General features: G+C 36.9%; 1 protein-coding gene across 1 annotated transcript in view; it reads left to right on the top strand.

The window, feature by feature from the left end:
* Positions 1-20,758, top strand: part of LOC308341579 (zinc finger protein ZFPM2-like) — a gene marked incomplete at its 5' end in the record, with an annotated part of 207,797 nt that extends 187,039 nt beyond the window's left edge. Inside the window, one exon of the mRNA XM_080801631.1 lies at positions 18,805-20,758. Coding sequence (XP_080657757.1) covers positions 18,805-19,011 — 207 coding nt within the window. The 3' untranslated portion in view covers positions 19,012-20,758. The remainder of the gene's footprint in view (positions 1-18,804) is intronic.
* Positions 20,759-21,116: the final 358 nt, after the last annotated feature.

Genomic DNA, 21,116 nt, shown 5'->3' with positions numbered 1-21,116 from the left:
CAGAGGGTCATTTTGGAGCATGGAGAAATTTGTGAGGTTGGACACTTGTACCTCAAATGGAGACCTGTTGTTGAGAAGTTGATGTGGCTGAAAAAGCGCCAAGGATTAAGGGGGGAATGACTTCAGAAGCTGGGAGGCAGGAACCGAGAAGGAAGAAGGCAGAAGAAGACAAATCATATTAAAATTTTTCCTGTGGCCAGAAAAGATAAGGAAATATCCTGCCTCCCTTTCTGTCCTTCCTCTAACAAATAACCCTTATTCCTGGACACAGGAATTTATACCTAATGTGTAGCTAGATGAAGGGCTAAATAACCTTCTTGTAATCTAACCTTGAAACTTTACCGTTTGCAATATTGGGTCTTTGCCAGTTCTTTGCTCATTTTGAGTAAGATATAGATTCTTTTTGAAGAAAAAAAAAATTCAATAGGTTCAAGGTTTTCCAGAGATTTGCAGGCTACCGTTTGAAAAACACTAAGTTAAGGAAATTAAAATATTCTATTTACTATATTTCATATGTAAATCTTGACTGCAAAAGACGTGATTTGCCATCATGCAAGGTGAAAGTATATTTGTTTTCATGTTTGTTGTGTTGGGATCAAAATGAAAACATCACATTGAAAAAAAAATGCCCATAAATATACAAGACCCCAAAGGGACTGTAGCCTCTAGGTTGAGAAACACTGGTGAAGGTGAAAAATGTATTTTGAGTTCCAAATGGTGCATTTTTCAAATGAACTTTTAGAGTCCATTTATAACGAGGACTCCCTGTATTTAATCATTTCACACTAATTTTTTCCTGGTTAGAATAAAGAATGTCTCCAGCACAGTCATCTAACATTTCCAACATAATAATGTCATTTCGACAATACTGAAAAATAAAACAAGATCGTTGACAGAAAAACAAGCTATAAATATTTGGTTAGAGTATGGAAGAATTTTTCAAATGTCTAATAATATATTGAGACTTGGCTCTTTATTAGAAAGTCTGTGAACTTTCCTGTCTCCTATGTGCTCCCTCTACAGGGTCACTATATGTTCCAATCATCTGTGCGTCTGTAACATTTTAGCATGTGAACCAGGATGGAGTCAAAAAGACAGATGTTCCAAAAAGTTGAAATGAAGGAGATAAGTTTCATTCCTAGGGAAATAGTGGAACATTGAAGAAGGATCGTTGTCTTCTTCTAAATTCATGGGGAAAACCTGTACCGTCACCCACTTATGTGGCAGAATTGCCATCCATCACTATCTCAGAACTCCTTTGTCAGTATCCAAGCCGCTTTTGCCGTCACTTCTCTTAGTTCTTCAGCCAAGCCACTGATCGCCTTGGGACATTTTTATCCCAACCCTCCCACTCAATCTGTGAACCTTTTCTTCTCCATAACACAAAATTAAAAATCTTGCAGGTATTTCCAAAATGACTGCTCTTCTGTGAACTTTAGGATGGTCAGGATTGCCATCATGCAAAGGAAGTCATCAGTACATACCCGTGGAGTGTTGGTTTGAGTGAAATAGAGTTAAACTGAAGTCACTCCTACTTTTCAGAAGTAGTCCCCCTTACCCTCAGTTTTCTTTCCATGGTTTTAGTTACCCACAATCAACTGAGGGCCACAAGCAGATGAAACTCCTTCTGACGTAATGTCAGAGGGTCAGTAATAGCCTAAATGCTACATGGCAGGACCTGGGTCACTCCCCTCACTTCATCTCATCACATGGGCATTTTGTCCTCTCACACCATCGAAGGGCCAGTGCAGTACACTAAGCTATTTTGAGAGAAAGCGCACATTCACGTAACTTTTAGTACAGTACTTTTTATAGTTCTATTTTATTATTCATTATTGTTATCGATCTCTTACTGTGCCTAATTTATTAATTAAACTTTATTATAAGTATGTACATGGGGGAAAGAAACATATATAGGGTTCAAGACTATCCTCAGTTTCAGGCATTCAGTGGAGGTCTTGGACTGTATCCCTTAAAGGTAAGAGGGGGGAGGAGCTGGCTACTGTATTTAGTTAAAAGCAATACGCAGATCAAAATTATGCAAATAAAATTGCATAATTAATTTGAGATTTCCCACTGGTTGATTTCAGTTGCCCGCACAGGCGAATGATGACTGAGGTCAGTAATGATGTTACCCTCCTCCGCAGTGTTCTGTGTGAGCAAAGTAAACCTTGTTGGAAAGAGAGGAGGGGAGTGGGTAGCAAAGAGTAGAAAGGGAAGGGAAGAGTAAGGAAAGAATGAGGAACCAAAAGAACCCTGGAGAAGATGATTATAGGCAGCATGGATAATTATTATTGGAGTACATGTCAAAACATTGTAAATCCAAAGCTGATGAATTTTAAGTATATAAGAACTTTGGGTAAAGAAAATAATAAATATGATGCTAAGAAAAGTCAGTGAAAAAATGACTTTGAAAAAGAATGTTGAATGGTTTCTCTGAATTTTGACGGGAAGGAGGGTCAAGAAACAACTAAAAGACGGAAGGAGCTCCAGGTAGCTTTGGTGGACATCTGTTTTGTTCACTGATGAACACTCCATGCTCTCAAAGGCATCCTTAACCTCTGACCTTGTGCATAGACTAGGTCCCCGTAGAGTCCCTCAATTTTGAGGCTTACTCACACTCTTGTTAAGATTTGGGTATTCAGTTTAAGGCTCTGTAAGAGGAATGTGGAGCACTTGGCTAACTTCCAGAGCAGAGCAGTAAAAATAGTACCGTGAGAAAAGATTAGGGTTCCAGAATATCAAATCATCTTGCCCAAAAAATAGAAGGCTAATACATGACGTAAGTGCCTTTCAAGGTTGAAGAGATACTATCCTTCAATTGAAATTCCATCTTCATTTTGGAAAACTGAAAACGAGTGATTTTGCATTACAACTGGACATGTTCAGGTTAGGCCTTAGGGTTAGACTTTTGGAACCTAGTAGTTTGCCAAAAAACCAAAATTCCCCACTTGTCATTAATTACTTCCTACACACCTTTTAGTTATTTCACTCATTTTTATTAGCCAATGACAGATCGTTATATTTTCCCAAACAATTCCAGGGGCATGCATTATTTTATTAAATTATATCAGAAGTCCAAGTTGTCACGTTATTATTTCTGTTTCTAAGTTTGAATACTTCAAATGTAAGCCCTCCGAAGTGCTTGCTCCCTGTTTTGAAATACTCTATTGCATTTCTTTGGTTTTAACTTATTCATGTGGAATTTCCTAAGAGGGATTTTTAAAGCAACACTGGTTCATTAGTTATTTTCTCAAGTTTGTAAATTGCATGCGAAAAACTTTCACTAAGAATCACCCCTCCTTAAAATCTTAGTCATATTTTGTCTTCTGCAACAGCATACCTAAAATAGCTGAGAAATTCTGATGCCTTTTCTTTGTTTACCGATTTTAAGATCATTATGCATACTCTAATGCATAATTATAATTATGCATTCATGATGTTACTTGTGCTGGCTTAACTCAGAAATAGTGCGAAGCAGCTAATCTCGAAGCTACAGGCTGTTTCCCATCACTTAGATTCTGATCAGAGCTGTTTGTTGAGTCTTATTGGAACGCGGACTCTATGTGCACCAGTCCCACGGCTGGACCCTTCGTTTTATCATTAGTTTCACTCCCTGCCCTTTCTTTTTCTCTCCAAATCTGTGCTTTTAAGACAGGAAAACTACAAGATAATTTGGTTTTGTCACATATGTGTAGTCTATTCACAGGAATTAAATGAGAAGAATCTCTAAAATTATCCATTTTATTTATAATCCACATTTTGGTATTATATGTCATAAAAACAGACATAGTGCCATTTCTCATGCTTGAGATTTTACTATCAACTGGCTTTATCATTGAGTTTACTTCGGTGTCGTTTAAACTGGTCTAGTGCAAAACTACCAACCTTTCTTCCATATGTTATAGAATAGTGTGATTTTGGCCAAAAATGAAGTTGGTCTGTGTATCTTACATGTTGTGCCCTTATCACCGATTGCAAAGTATTCATGCCTGCATATGGTAGAAATGATGCTATCTACAACACTGTGAAGGATAATAACACTTTAAAAAAAACAAAACCTAGATTCTTGGTTATTAGAAACTGAAATTTGGATTAGTCTGTAATAGTACAACATGGAAATATACACTCAAGCTATGTCTTACCTGTGGTGTGTAGTTTCAAAAGACATGGAAGACAGAGCCATAAATAAGGCATTTTGTCAACGTAAGTCGGGGGGCAGAGCAAACTGTACTTGCGTTTGTAGTTTAACCTTTCCTTTCTCGCAGACTTGAATTAAGGAAAATCATAATTTGTGAATTAGTGACCTTATTGTGTGATTCTCAGATGTTATGGGAGTGGAGCCCCACCAGAGAGTATGCGTGGAAGTAGGTGTATTTGTTGAAGGGGCTCTGTATCTGTTTTAAGGGATGAGGAACCATTGTGTCATTTCTCTAATGTATTTACAGCCATTGTGCTTATTTAAATTTCTTAATATTAAAGGACACCATGAATCTGTTTTTGACATCAAGTAAGGAGAGCATAGATTTTAAAAGGCTGTGTAACACTGGACAAGTCCGTTCACGAGTTCCTTCCGATTAGAGTACATGAAGTCCTAGAACCAGAATGTGCTCTACGAATCTGAGAGTCCTGGTATTTTCCTTTATTAATGAAGGTGCTGGCTCAGGGAAGTAATGTATTTTGACCAAGGTAATCCGGCCATTTGGAGACAAAACTTAAATCAAATGTAAATTTAGTGAATTCACGGTCATTTTTGAACATATATGTAACTGGCATGTGCTATAGCATGAAACAGAAATTACACAGGAAAAGGTCGTAGACTTTGTAATCATGGGAGATTTTGCTTTGTGTTTCATTTGGTTTGGTTGTCTTTGACAGATGAGACAACATATTTAAAATTTGAACTAAGCACTTTAAATTATGGTAGTTACATTTAAGACTTTGTTCCAGTGCGTGGTATGAGAGAAATCTGCACTATTTAAAATTTTTGAGCTAGCTCAGAAATTCCCGATTTAGAGTCCAAGGCAGAGGAATGGCATAATTAGGAGCTCAATGTCCAGAGCCTTTTCAAATTATTTCCCAGATGCCCTACAAGCAAATTTTTAGATCTTGTAGGCACTAATAAAAATGGTAGGTAGAAAATTCAGAATAATTTCAACAGAATAAATTATTTTATAAGCAATATGTAGAGCTTTTCATCATACAAGGTTAGATTTTATTCAAGTAACCTTAAGTTGCCATTAAAATCTTTTCATTGTGACACTAGTGGTATGATTGTCTCGCCACTAGCCAATTTACCGAGTAGTTAAGAAGTAAAAAGTGGTTAAAATAGTAAAATCTCTTACGTATGTGTAGTATCCTATATTAATCATTCTGTTGTGTCTGGACAGATTAAATTAAATTAAATAGGCATAAGGCTTTTCATACATATTTAGCTATTTCTTGAGTTTTTCTTCATTTCTCTAAATCAGTATACCTAATAATTATAAATGAACACTTACTATTTGCCAGGTATCTGTGTAAATGACTTATAAGTATTAATTGATCTCACATCACATCAGCCCCATGAGGTGTTGTTATTTTCATTTTACAGATGAAGTAAGTGATACACAGAGAAGTTGAGTTTACTGACCGAGATCATACCATAGATGAGTAGCAAAGGTTGAATTTAAACTTAAGCAGTCTGACTCTAGAACCCATGCTGTTAGCCACTATGTTAACTGCCTGTCGGTTAAGTCTGTAGTCTATGAACTGAGGTTCCTGCTCCGTTTCCTCATGGTGCTTATCACATTGAAGAAAAATACCATATGCCATGAACAATATTTGAATTACAAGTGAACTCTAGTTTCAGACCCACTGATTCAAAAGAACTACCTTTTTCCCAACTCTCCTCTATTTCTACCCAACGGTTTTTACTGAAGCTCCTCTTAAACTTCCCAGTTTGACTTTGAACTTCTCTTGGCAGGCGAAACTGCTGTGATTATGTTTCGGTTCAGTCTACCTGTGAGCAGCCCAGTTTAAGCTGGGGAACATGCTAACTAAACCCAAATGGAGATATTTCTTTACGTGGAGACTCCCCCCCCACCTCGCCCACCCTAGACCCCCATCAGGGAGCCAAGACTATATAATGCAGTTTAAGTTCCTTAAGTGGGTGCATCTAGAGATTCTGAAGAGTGGAATCGACCAGTCAGGCATGAAGGCCTGGCTGGACGGCCTTGTAGCCCAGAGTGTGCATTGATGCCTCGCTGTGAAGTACTGTGTTGAGGCTCTATTCTGTTGACCAGGTGAGTACCAAGAGAATCTATTCTTCATTTGTTCTTGTGTGATCAGTGCTGAACTGAGTGGATTTTAGCCTGAAGACACTTCAGATCTCATCATGAATTCTGCCTATGATTGGAAATGTTTATATAGGCTATTTTTTATCCATTGTTAAGGTATAAACATTTCTATAGGTATAAAAATGCCTGTAGTCACAAAAATAAAAATCTTAAAAATATTACTTATTCTCCAATATTTTTAATGCCATGAACTAGGCTATGTTTCGTTCTGTTCCTCTTATACCCACTTGGTGCCTGATATTGATATTTAGTGTCTCAGCTAGACTTTTAAGACCCAAAACTGTGCAAATGTGAGAAATAATTCACTACAAACCTATAAATTTCACAGCTCGGAAAACCCTGAAGGTTATTAATGAGGCACCAAGCAATTAGCCTATACAAAGTACGGCTAGGAATCATGCATAATGTAAAACAGAAACTGCTAACCACTGACTCATGAAGATCATTTAAGCTAGTTTTCATGGACATGAAGAATTGATATTTAACACAATTCCTAAGAAGATTCTTACTGCTTTAACACCATGGAAAGAATTTTGTTTCTTACAGATTTGCAAAGAGAAAAATAGAAAACAGTTCCTGGTTAAGGCAGTGTCCAGCAATGTGAATTTGAACAAGTTGTTTAATATTTTAGAATCTCAGTTTTTACCTGTGCAAAACGGACATAACAGTGGAATTGTGAAAATCAATTCAAAAAGCAAGGCAGCTCCTAGAATTTTAGCACATAGTTAATACTTAATGAAATATAAATCATGTAACAGGGTAATGTGTCATTCTTCCACCCAGCCAAAATTCTTGTTTTACTGGGAATTCTGCATTTCGACGAAAACAAATTTCTTTAGGAGTGTTAGAAACATAAGCCAAACACTGCATAGAATAACATCCCTGTTACTGCTTTCAGCTAATTACAGACATTAACTCATTTAATCCTCACAATAATCGTAGGCATAAATACTTGCATTATATTTATTTTAGAGATGAAGAAACAGAGTAGTTAAGTAACTTGCCCTAGGTCACACAGCTCCTGGATGGAGACGTGATGCAGGCTTAGTCAGCTTGGCACCAAAGTACAAGTTTTAAAATTTGACTATTAATAAAACATACTAAATGTGATAATACCTACACCCTTAAGATAACATATATGCATAATTTATCTTAGCTACATTTCATAAAATATTTCTATTTTTGAAATGTTTTTTCAATATATTTTGATATACTTTAGTAGCAATAATAATTAAATGGATATATAGTAAACTGATGTTGCTAGAAGTTGAAGTGTATGGCTTAAACCCTACTATAAATATGAAAGATTTATCACTGGGTTTTAGATATAACTACTAAAAACATAAGCTCTATTTTATAGATTTCCAATGGATATTGGAGAAAACCTTAGTATTTTTAACTTCAGAATCAAAGTGTATTCCTAAGTTGGCATAAAGATCCCTTAAGATGAGTCTATTAGCCACTTCTCATCTATTTCTATGCTGTCATTTGGATGGACCATCAAATATACATTGAGATTTCTGAATGTATCTGTCATATAATTGACATATCATGAGCTTGATTATAAATATTTGTTTAAATTATATATGCGTATGTCATTTGGGCATTTTTATTATCAATACATTGTGAACATCTAGAGGAGGTATAGCTCATCTTTCATCATTCTATTCTTAAGAGTTTTATATTTAGTAGATACTTAATACAACTTTATTGAATGAATAACCTAATTTCTAGTAAAGTAAAAAGTGATTATTTTAAAAGCAGAATAGCCTCTATAAGTCTCTCAAAATAGAAAGGCATAGAGTTATCCAAAAATAATGGTGATCTTCATTACTAATTAGAATGTTTATACATAAATTTATATTATTTATGTGGCAAAAACCATATCTGGACAATGTAAACCAACTTGGACCAACTTTTAATATCAGACACGTGGAGCCACATGCAGAATTTAGTCCCTGGTATTTGCACTTAGTCATTAAGTTTTTATAGATGCATTATTTTGTCCTGTTAACGTTATTTAAATATTCTTTCTAGGGGTGCCTGGGTGGCTCAGTCGTTTAAGCATCCAACTCTTGGTTTCAGCTCAGGTCATGACCTTGGGGTCCTGGGATCAAACCCTGCATTGGGCTCCCTGCTCAGAGGGGAGTCTGCCTGAGGATTCTCTCCCTATCCCTCTCCCAACCCTGATCCCCTGCTCTCTCTCTCTCTCTCTCAAATAAATAATAAATCTTTAAAAAGTATTCTTTCTAACATACGCATCATTGCTTTTATTCATATTTCTATTCCTTTTGTGAAACATATGGTTTGAGAATTTTGTCCAGGGGCGGTATTAATAAAGTTTTATCTCATTTGGTTCTGATTCCAGAGCATGCACCTTTAGTTGCCCCACACCCACGGGCATATTGAACAAAGGTCCCCCTGCACTGGGAGCACATAGAGGTGAACCCGTTTCATTGGTCAGAGTCGTCTTCTGCTTGTTTTTCTCCAGGGAAAGCAAGGCAGTCCCCCCATCCCAACCCTGAAGGGAACACCACACCCAGTGACTGGGTCCTTGACTTTTATTCCCTGGAAGGACAGAATTAGTAGAGTCCTTCTACATCTGTTGATTTGGGGGAAAAAATATTGAAAACTACTATCGTGGTCAGAGTCTTGCTTTAGATACGTAATTTAAGTGTTTGCAATATTCTCATTATTAGAATGTCTCACAGATTAGATAAGCTTTGTTCCACTCGTCTGTAGCACCTTCACACTTTTGCCAGCTAGACTGCCAAGCTTTGAAGCTTTTGCACCCAATTTTCAATAACTTGTGTCATGAAAATCTGCTTTCCCAAAAGCTGCTATATTTATCACAGCACCTACTTGTATGGTTTAACAATGCCATCATTCTTTTTCTTGTTTGGAAGGAGATGCCTTTCTCATTCCCATTCTTCCATTTTGCCATAGACTGTCACCATCAGTTTCAAATATCAAGTATATTTCAAGTTCAAAATATAGGGGAGTTCTTAATCATGTATAGTTACAGACGAAAATAAAGGTACACATCATGAAATCAGAATATGTAATGTTTTGGCAGGAAAAGGGGAAAAAAAACCAAAAACCTTTTACATTTGGTTTTAAAATTGACTATATTGTTAATATCAGGATTGCCCTTTTTTCTCTGGAGGGAAAGGGCTGATATTAAGATTGGCTCAAATGGTAATAAGGAGACAGTTTAAAAGGTATCCAAAAGATTCATTACATATTGCAGTGGATTAATTCATGAGGGACAGACCTATCTCAGTATCGAAGGATGACTTTGTGCAGGATAGAGCTTTTTCTTTCTTCCACAGAATGCCTTTGGGGTAAATCTCAAAAAGAGACTGCTGAATAGAATTGACCACTATTTTTTTTTTTTTAATGTGTAAATAGGTCATCGATAGTTGAATGTGTGTATGTACATCTGTTACCCGCTCTGTGTAATTCTTCATACTAACATTTTTTTTGACCACACCACTTTCTCTGACCCTACTTATTTTCCTTGTATTAATATTCCGAGGTAAAGTAAATTAGATGGCTTTATTTATTGCTTAGGCAATAAATAATAATAATAATAAAATAAAATAGTAGCCTTTCCTCAAGTAAGTGTAAGCCCGGTGTGTTGAATTTTCATGTATATCTTCTTCACACTCAAGATTTGAGTTCAGACTTGACAACAGTTCTGTGGTAGAAAGCCTCATGATGTTACTGTCAAGCCGTAAGGACACTGGAGATCATCTTACAAAGGAGAAACATGAGACCAAGAGAGGTTAAATGATTGGCCCCAGGTCGCTCAGCTGGGATCATGGTTTTCCGGGTCCCTGAACCCCGCCACAGGTTTATGTGAGGAAGGATATTCAAGAACAATTTACTTTTTCCTTCCCAAGGCTTCGGTGCTGACACTCTTTTGCACATTGCACTAGGTGCAAGCCCAGAAATTCTGCCAGGAGCAAAACAACACTCCTTAAACACTCTGTGACTTTCAGAACTGTATAAAATAAAAGGTTGAAGTTAATGGTTGCCAGCTTGCAGGGAGTAGTTCCTCTTCGGAGCCAAATATATGTGGAGAACAGATGAGACTGTGGGAGTGAGTTGGCAAAAGGGAAAGAGAAATGAATCTATTCTTTTTTTGAAAATGAAAGTATAATAAATATCTGGATAACTTGGATGTTTATTATTCACTTAGAGACTCTCCCATTTAAAAAATGAAGTATCTGTATCTTTAATGTGAGTATTCTTGAATAATTTTATATTCTTTTCCTAACTATCATGAAATAATCTTTTTTTTTTGGAAGTAAAGAGATTATTTTAATGACCTGGATATATGGAACTATTTGTGTTCATATTCTTAAAAGATCATTATTTCTTATACTGAAATTCCTATATTTAAGCAGTGACTCATGTTGCGATAATGGGTTTCCATAATTTTGAGAACTAAAAGCAAATATACCTCAGAGATAATGATTATTTAAATTTTTGGTTCATAGAGATAAAACTGTCTTTGACATAAGGAGTATGGATAGAGGAGCCAAGAATTCTATCATTTTATTTCACACTCATTTTGTTTTTGAAAAGTCTCTTATCGTGTTTGAGATCCCACATACCACAGTGATCTTAAAGACGCTTGTTAGCAGAAGCTCTCTGGGATTTCACTCACATGCTATCCTTAAGGGATATTTTGTAGAACTGTGCTCAAGAGAAACACTATTCTAATGAAACCTTCCTGGGATTTTCATTCATAAATCTGTTCTGTGCCTAACGGTATAGTGTAGTGGTCTTTGTTAGAGCACATTACTGATGCCTTTCCAATTTAGACTTCTCACATTTTTTCTAATTTAAGTCTATTCTTAATTTATTTGAACTTGAGTTTGAAAATGTGTCTAGCACATCAATTTTTTTCAAGCAATGGAAATTTGATAATCTTTTACTAAGTTGAATTTTGTTGCTTCTTTAAGAATTACTGTAGGTAAAATACTTGGTATCAGTTGGGAAATCCCTGAAGTTACTTCTTCATTTAAAAAAAAAAATTTAAGTTTTTATTTATTTATTCATTTAAGTAATCTGTACACCCAGTATGGGGCTCAAACTCAGACCCCAAGAACGAGAGTTTCATGCTCTTCCAACTGAACCAGCCGGGAACCTTGAAAGTTACTTCTTTAAATCTGTTTGTACACCACTGTCTTTCCGTCTCTCTGTTTCTCTCTCTCTCTCTCTCTCTCATTTTTAGACACAATAAACAAAAGGAAGATGTCAACTCTCACCCAAGGCATATCCCAATGTAGTTCAGTGGCCATTTCATTCATTTTTAAATGTAAACACATAACTTTAATGGAAACACATGATACACCTAGTCATGTCTGAATGATGTCTGGCATTCATTCGACATGGAGAATATTTAGGTGTTATTGCTAAGAACCTGTTTTTATATAATCACACAGATAATCTTGACCCTGCAAGACCACATGGAATAGAGTTACTCTGTTTCTGTAATTTAAAGTGATCTTCTATTTTTTGAAAGAAAAAAAAAATCTTGGCCTCTGTAGCATCAAGCTCAAATATTTCGCATGGTGTCTTGTATAACTTTTTAAAGGGTGTTTACTAAAAAACCCAGTTTTATTAGGTGGAAAGCATCATACTAAATGCTTTCTCTCTCTCTTGCTCTTTTTTTTTTTAGATTTTAATTGTTAATTTTTTAAAAGTAAACTCTCAACCCAGTGTGAGGCTCAAACTCACAACCCTGTGATCAAGCGTTGTGTGCTCCACCAACTGAGCCTGCCAGGCGCCCCCATACTAAAAGTTTTATAGTTCCGGGGCGCCTGGATGGCTCAGTGGGTTAAAGCATCTGCCTTTGGTTCAGGTCATGATCCCAGGGTTCTGAGATCGAGCCCCACATCGGGCTCTCTGCTCAGCAGGGAGCCTGCTTCCCCGTGTCTCTCTCTTTGCCTGCCACTCTGCCTACTTGTGATCTCTGTCTGTCAAATAAATAAATAAAATCTTTAAAAAAAATTTTTATAGTTCCTGTCAAATCAGTAATCTTGAGACTATGTGCCATGCACAGAATTACTGAGAACACAATTGTGTAGGTCCTCAAGTTATATTACTCGACATTTCTCCCCATTCTTGGTAGTCCAAGATTTTAAGTTATTATGCCCCCTTAGGATAGGTTGTTGGTAAAGGGAATTTCTAAATTCAAGTTCACTGTCACTAGAGACTTCACAGAGTTAAAGGGAGAGTGATACAATGTTTTTGTGACTACCAGATTATGTTTGAATTCAATTCCAGTGTGGAGAACCGCTTGGATATTAACCGAAACTTTTACTGTGTAGTAAAGTACAAGGTCAAATCACATACAGTACCATTTTTTCAGTTAGATGTAGACAATAATTCAGTTGGAGGAGACTGGCCATTCTTCTGGTTCTAACTATATAAATCTAATGTCCACAATAATTTGGAAAATTTTCTATGCCTACTATCAAATATGTTTTTATAGCTGCGAGAATAGGAACAGCGATGAATTGTTAAAACAGCTATGAATTTTGCCAAATAGACTTCGGCCTCTTCACCTATTGCCCAATCAACATACTGAGAGCATTTTTATCAGCATCAAACCACATCTCATGGCATTGGCTTGAGATTTTCTAATGATATTTTGTTATATTTCCACAACTAAAGTCAATGGAGGTCAATTTTTCCATCAAGTGACACTTCTAACTCTTTTAAAAGGCTGGAAAGTCAGGCTCTTCTCATAGGTCAGATTTTCCTAAGACTTCTAGCTCTTCTTAAGCCTCATTTTGGAAATCCTCAACAAATATTTCCAGCAAAACTTGGAATCCCTAAGATAGCATTATGTCACCGGTTTCTTGGGTTAGAATTATCCTCTGTGCTTTACCTTTGGGCTGTCTACTTTTATCTCCATTAACCTTTTGGCTTGAGTATAAACATTTATTGAAGGCTACCTCCTTTGTCGGTCCAGTAACTCCAAAGGTTAGTGAGAAGTGGATGCTAGTTTGACCTCTTTTATCCACATTAGATGATTCTAATTATTCCTAAGAAATGACACTTTTGACCCATTTTGTCCTTGTCAAGTTTGTCTAGTTGTAGGCTGTCGAAGCATGAAACTCTGGGTTCAGACAGTGTCCAGGAGTGCACATTTTTCCAACTTACAATGTGGAGCCTCAAAAGTGCACACTGTTTCTTTTTCTTTTTAAAACATGCTAGTTTAACTGAAACTCAGGGCTCCTGTTATGCACCTTGAATTGATTTATTCCTGAAAGAGACTGCCTAGATATGAAGTGCAAACTTTAACCTGTAAAACCCCATGGGCTATTGAATACAGGAAAAAAAAATGAAGAAAACCTTTGCATAAGTGAGGATAAGCTAGGTTTTGCTGAGGTTGCAAGCAGCTCTACTATCACAGCGACTTTTCACATAAAGAAAGAAGTTTCTTTCCTTATCATGCTACATGACCATTGTGATTCCCAGGGCTTCCTCCTTACATGCTTCCACGATCACTTCAGCAAAAGCAAGGCGTGACGGTGAGTCCATTGGCTCTTACGGGCTTCTCTGTGTAAGTGACACGAGCCATCTCTTGTTCAGTTTCATTGGTCCAGCAAAGTCATATGGCCACGCCTAACCTGAAAAGAGATCTGGAAAGCAGAGAGCTGGAAACAGCTGATCAATAGCCCTGGTGATTACCACCAGGTTTAAATTGGAAACTTAAGAGATTTTGTCCTGACTTTTATGTGCATATCTACAAACATGACCAACACCTGAGAAATAGGAAGGATTCAGTAAATGATTTGGGGCATTTTTAATTTGCTTATTTATGTAGCTATTCAGCAAGAGTTTGACATGCATCTGCAGTGCACCAAACATCATGATGGTTGCTTTAGATGACTTTCCTTAAGATAAAAATGATTTGGCAGATGTGCATTCTGAAATTGACGCCATTCGAGTTGAAGTGGTTTTCCGGTCATAGAGCCAGCCCATAGCACATAGTAGGATTCAGACTGAGGCCATCCGACTCCAAAAGGACAGTAATGTCCTTTTGGTTCCATCCCAACTGTAAGGTCAATGGTGAATCACGAAATATTTTTGAATATTCAATTGTAGAAGTGGACATTATAATCACCACAGTGTATATTTTCGTACTTGAAGACAAGAACAGTAAGCATATCTAATGACTGTGGAATGACAACGTAGATTTGATGTTATTCCGACAAAGAAGAAGCTGTTTCACGCTTTTGAGTACTTTTGATAAGGAACTTTAAGTCTTTTTCTCTTTTTGTTTGACTGTAAGTTGGTAAGCCCAAATGCCTTTTGTATTAGTTTTCTATTGCTGCTGAAACAAATTCCTGTAAATTTAATGGTTTAAAATAACCCAAATTATCAGTTCTATAGATCGGAAATCCAGTATATATCTCATTAGACTAAAATCAAGATGTCAGCAGGATGTGTTCCTATCTGGAGGTTCTAGGAGAGGATACCTTTCCCACCCTTCAGCTGGTGGCAGAATTCACTTCCTTGAGGTTGCAGAGCTGAGATCCCAGTTTTCAGACCCCACAGTGTTCCTTAGTTAATAGCCTCTCTATGCCATCTTTAAAGGCAGCAAAGGCAGATAGAATCCTTTCCATATGGAATCTCTTTGATCTACTGATCTGTCTTTCTCTTCTATAAGAACTCATGTATTTAGATGGGGCCTATCCAGATAATCTAGGAAAATCTCACCATTTCATGGTCATAAATTTTAATCACATCTTTAAAATCCTTTTCCCCAAGTAGGGTAACATATTCACAGGTTCCAAGGAATTAGAATATGGACACCGTTAGGGGTTGTTTCTCTGTCTATCACAACTTTTATGTCTACTCTCTTTCCCAACATATCGTGCCAACTGTATTCTCTGTAGGATGCTAATAAAATCTTGGCTTTACTTTATTTGTGAAATTAGGGAATTAAACTCATTGAACTTTGAAGTTGCTTCCAGCTCTTAACAGTCTAGACTTGTATGAGTCCTTATGATAGAGACATGGGAAAGTGAACCTAATGATCAATGTGGATATTATTGTTATTTTCTATTCATGGATTTTGCTGGAGTGTAGATTTCATATAATCCTGGATAACTCCCTCCTTCTCACACTTGGTAATCTTCTTTGAAGTCAGTCAATCTCTACAAAAGTTGACTTCTTCAGAAAGAAATTGACTTACCTCCTCAAAACTGTAATAACTGGTCCCTTGAGATTTTTTATCTACTTATTATTTACTTTACAGCTTGGGTATAGCTTTCAGCAAGACCTTGCTACCTTTTTGCTTTTGCTTTGTTGGTTTAGAGTAAAAGAAATTGTTTTTCCTTGTTTTTTAATAAGTCAGATTCTGCCTGTGCCCAGGTGTAATAAAGGTTTTCAAGGTTTTAAAGGCATGATGCCTAACTTATTACTAAGGAAAGATATTAATTAACTAGTTTTATTTGTATCATAAAATTAATTCCTTCAAATCCTAATTTGCTTATGTACTAAGTGGAGAAAATGTTAATACCTAAGTCCTAGAGTTTAAAAACCAAAAAAGATAATTGAGGGGAAGAACAACATCCAGCGTTTAGTGCTCAGTAGATGTAAACCACCGATACTGTTTTAACCATAGTAGTACTAGTAGGGGTGGAGGTGAACAAGTCGCCCCCTAGTTTGCCCAGGAATTTCCAAGTGAAGTGCTGAAAATCCAGCATCCTGGGAGACCTTCAGTCCCAGGAAACCCCAGATGGTTGGTCACCCCAGGGGTGGTGGTAGCTGGAGACTGAGCTAGACATAGAAATGGGGTCCTACTTCTACCAGCTATTTGACTTAAAAGAAATTATTAATCTTTGAATTGCAGGGTTTTGTTTGTTTGTTTTGGTTTTGGTTTTGGTTTGTTTTTTATCTGAGAATGGACATGAAGACTAAATAAGTCAGGAAAGTGTCTAAGAATGTCCCTACGTAGTAGCACCATTTTCTTCCCAGTTAAACTGTCTTTACTGGTTGCCTTTGCCTAGAAATTTAAGCATGAAAGGTTTTGCCTGGTTTGAAAAGGTCCTTCAAAATATGCTTCTCTTGCCTTGCATTAATCCCAAAACAATTTACACATGACTTTATATTCCTTATCATGCTACTTTTTGCATTATATTAAATTTTTCTTACGTATCTGTATCTTTCACCAAAAAAGATGACCTCATATTCCAAGCACCAATCAGAGGACCACGATGGAGGTGGTTTGTGTGTTCATAAATGAACAGAAGATTATAGTATCAGCAAAATCAATTGATTTGCTTTACACTAAAAGAGTCCCTAAAGAACTTAAGTGATCAATATCTATTTTTCATATTATCTGTGGAAAATGGTAAAAGCTGATCTACTGTGTAGAAATTTTTGTGGCTCTAAGAACTATGGAGCATAAAGATTAAATAAAAGGCATGTCTTTCCCATGAAATAACAGTACAATAGAAATTGGGGAGGTGCCTGCTGTTGAATTTATAAGGAGTATAAAATTCAAAAGCAGAAGAGAGAAGGTGTTAGCAATAAGACCACGAAATCTCCTACATGCGGGTTTATCGAAATGGTGTGCTCTCTCTCGTGACTTGTTCTGCCTACCGCTCAGAGACCTGCTGACCCTCATCTGTGGATGTACCTGTTTCTCTGGTAGTAAGAGAAACAGGCAAATGCATAATTAAGACCTGATATTTAATTGGCTATGGGTCATTATCATTTCAGATGGAAGAAGCTTGCTTGTCCTCCTTTCTGTTTTCAAACGGAAATAAAAATGGTCATGCAGACTAATAACCATAAAGATAACTTGATAACAGTTTTGCCTGTTGTTAAAAAACGATATAATATAAAATTGCTTCTTTCCTCTAGGGCTTTCACCTAACCATCCTTAGAAGACTGTACTTTCAGGAACAATTTCTATAGTTTGTTACTAGAAAAGTTTCTCTGAACATGGAAAGCACCAGATAAATGTTTGCCAAATATTAAGATCTGTAGTTGAAAAATTAAGAATTTGAAATGAATCAAAATATGAATATAAAAAAAATTTGTAGGCTAGTATTTCTCACCATCTGTTTTGCCATCTCTTTTAACATTTGAAATATTTTTTCAGACTTCTTTTTTTAAAATTTATTCATCATGGTTGTTTTTTTTCATTAAACGGTATGTATTATGGTTGCTCTACCTCTTATAATATAATTGATACTTCAGGAAATGACTTAACATTCATCTTATGCCTAGTTGTCAATATGGGTTTGTAGCTAACAATAGATCCGTGTCTCAGACGCTATCGTTGTTGTCATTCAGGGGGCGAAATGGGTTTTCCAGATTCCTGAGGGATTTGAAATGACCAGATTACATGGAACTCCTCAAATGAATACTTATTAATGCCAATTTGGGAAATTTGCGGCAGAGTCCCCAGAATGAGCTGAGATCTCTTTGGCAGGATCATATCTAGGTGAAGATTCAGTTCAGAAATTACCTGGAGACCCTTGCATTGTAGTCTGTGTTGTGGTTTTGTGATATTTGATATACAGACGTGGTCTGGTGGGTGATAAAAGTGTGAATGCCAGTTCACTGTGACTCATCAGGAAACAATAGTCTTGCTAAAGCTCACTTGTCTCCTCCCCAGTTTACTTCCTGCCACGTTTAATGTAATTAAAGAAAAATAATTTGGATGCCAAACAGCCTAAAAGGATGAACATTCTGAGCCTTATATTTAAAATGCACAACTGGAAATATTTTGTTAGAACTAGGGCACGAGTGTCCCTGCTTTGTGTGCTTCTCAGAGTGAGGAATGTCATGCTTTAGTCGCTCTGCCTCGGAATTTATTCACGATCCCTCTTTTATAGTCTTTCTGGAGACCATGTACGGTGAATCATTAGCATTATTATTATTTCGGTTACCGTCAGACTATATATCCACACCCAGCAGAGGGGTTGAGTAGATTTCATTATTCATTCGACAGAAATTCCTACTCTAATATAAATGTTGCTCAGGATAGAGCTTTGAAATGGATCCTGATTCTTTAAATTCTTTCCTGTCTGTTTCAGGAAATAGTGAGATCCTGTTGATAGTAAAGTACAATGTGTCTAAAGTTCACTTCTAAACACTCTGCTCTTTGCAATGAAAGTCATCTGCATTCTCTTTATAATTCAGAGCCGCAAGAGATTTGTCTAATCTTGGAGATCTGATCCAGTATCATTTAGGAAAAAAAAAAAAAATCCTTGATAATAATTCTACCATTCAGATTAAGGAAAAGCAGTAAAGCCTTACAGCTTCTGTCATCTTAAAAAGATATGAAACAGGGGAATAAGGACTTGGATTAGGGTTTGGGAGATTTAGTTGTTTGTAAAAATAAAATGATTAGTACAGTTATTATTCAAGTTTTTAATCAACGAAAGCAAATGGCATCTGTTTGTTACCATTCTTTCCGCAGAAGACAAAGGCTCAGGTCCCAATGGTGCTGACAGCTGGTCCCAAGTGGCTGCTGGATGTGACCTGGCAAGGAGTGGAAGACAGCAAAAACAACTGCATTGTGTACAGCAAAGGTAAATGCAGGCTCCTTTCTCTCTCTCTTTGCAAGTTTTGGAAGCTGAACAAGGCAGGACCGCACCAAGAGAGCTGGAATGGGAATGCAAAGTGAAACGTGATCCTCTCTTCCTTTTTCCCTCAAGAATCTCTCTAACCTGTGTTTCCAGCAGAGCCTACTGGGCTTCTTCTGTACAGTATAAGACAGAAAGTGGTATACCATGAATGACTTAGCCCTGCACACAGTTACCTAACCCTGTATTTGAGTGGCGTGACTGGTACCTTCCTTGCTGTTAGCTTTTTTGATAGCCAGTTTGAGGAAATCCCAGGTTCCTCCCTCTTAGACATTATCTACAGAAAGTAAATTCCTTTTGAAATTTAGCGATCTGTGTCAAGGTGCATGCTCCAGGAGGCACTGCATTCCAGTCCCTTTCTTGAAATCACTCATGATGAGGATAGCTGAAAGTGAAACACCGCAAAGACTGAGAATTCTTCCCCGTGGTGATTTCTGAAGGGCGGGAGGCAAATGGGGAAAGAGGAAACCGATGACTTGCAGAGTTTTGCCTTTGATTTGCTCAGTGTGACATCAGCCTAGACCTGTCATCTATCTACAACCTGGCTACAAAGGAGCCGAAGGTCCATGATGGCACTCCCAGACACAGGCCCCTCTTCGTGTGTGGTGTGGTTTTGGGCACTTTTCTCTATATTCAAGTTATGGGCCCCAGCTCTGCACTCTTACAGTGAAATCCCTAATAGCGCCTCTTCGTAAATATTGCAAAACCTTGGGCTTCTCATGTTTAATTTCTTTTAGCTTTCTTTTTTAACCAAACAGACCTACTGAGATCAAAGATTTACTTGCACATTGAACCTAGAAACCATAAAAGCATACAAGGGAACAAGCAAATAAGCACCCCTATCAATATATTAACATATAAAACACTAATCATAACATCAAAGACTCTTAAAAACTTGCTAGAAACAATTACAACTTGTTCCTATAATCATTACAATTTGTACAGTTATAAGAGGATTGCCTTTAAACTACCATGAGCCTTTGAAAGTTGAAACACCGGAAAGAGGGAATTTGCAAGCTAAAAAAACAATCTGCACACCAGGATTTGATTATATTGCTTTCCCTTCTATAATTGCTGGTCCTGGACCCACTCATTTTTTCTAACCTGAAATACCTGTGGTAAGCTGGTGGGAGCTTTTAGCGGGAAGGAAACTGTGATTTTCCCAGGACATTGTCAACATGATCTATCAAAGCGGAAGGGAATGATATAGCGAACTAGTTGACCAGTGCCCACAGTCAGAATGCAGAAACACAAAAGAGGCCTTGGAATGTAGGATTAATTACGAGGAATAAATTTTGGTTCTACAGTGTCTTATCTCGGTGATGGCAATATAATATGGAGGAACCAAGAGAAGAGCTGTTCTCTTGTCATAATCCGAAATCCACTGCATTTTAAAATCAACCATTCTTTTGGGAGCAATGATTGTTAGATTGTTACATATAAGGAAAGACATATGGTAAAATTCCAATTCCGTGTTCAGTGGAGTACGTTAACTTGAGCATGTTTATGTGTTTTGTATCATGGTTGGCTATATAGTAAGTCTGCGGGCAATGAGTAATTTGGAGTAATTTATGGAAGGTTACTAATTAATTAACTCATAAAGCATGCATTGAGCCCGACTACATACTAGCCTATTACGTGGATACTAAGAACCGCCATCACTAAGCCCAGCTGAATCCACTCAATGGTACTTCTGTACCAGATTGTATGTGTTTCTCTTGTTGTTCTTCATCATGTTGTTTTATGATCATTATTATATGGGTTCAAGAAAAGAGTAAAAAAGCCAAAAGTTAGAAAAAAAGAAAAAAAGGGAAAAAGTTAGCTATTAACTTCTGGCAAAAGGAAAAAGTGAGAAGTTGGCTAGTATTGCCTGCCTTTCCAAACTACTCTCTAGTTACCGGGGACAAGAACTATGTCTTTGTTACCTTCCTATCCTTGGTCTGGTGTGCTGCCTGTACCAAAAAAAACAAAACAAAACAAAACAAAAAAACACTAAATAAATACTGATTGGCTGACCAGATAAACAAAGGATGAGTGGTTGTCAGAAATTGCAATAGGCATTTCACATACTCGAATGATGAGCCATATGAATTATGGCTATTTAATGCTTCTTAATTGACAAAAGGTAATCTGATATTGTTCAAAT

Source organism: Martes martes (genome assembly GCF_963455335.1).
Source record: "Martes martes genome assembly, chromosome: 4".
Taxonomy (NCBI): Eukaryota; Metazoa; Chordata; class Mammalia; order Carnivora; family Mustelidae; genus Martes; species Martes martes.
This window is presented reverse-complemented; position numbering and strand designations above follow the sequence as displayed.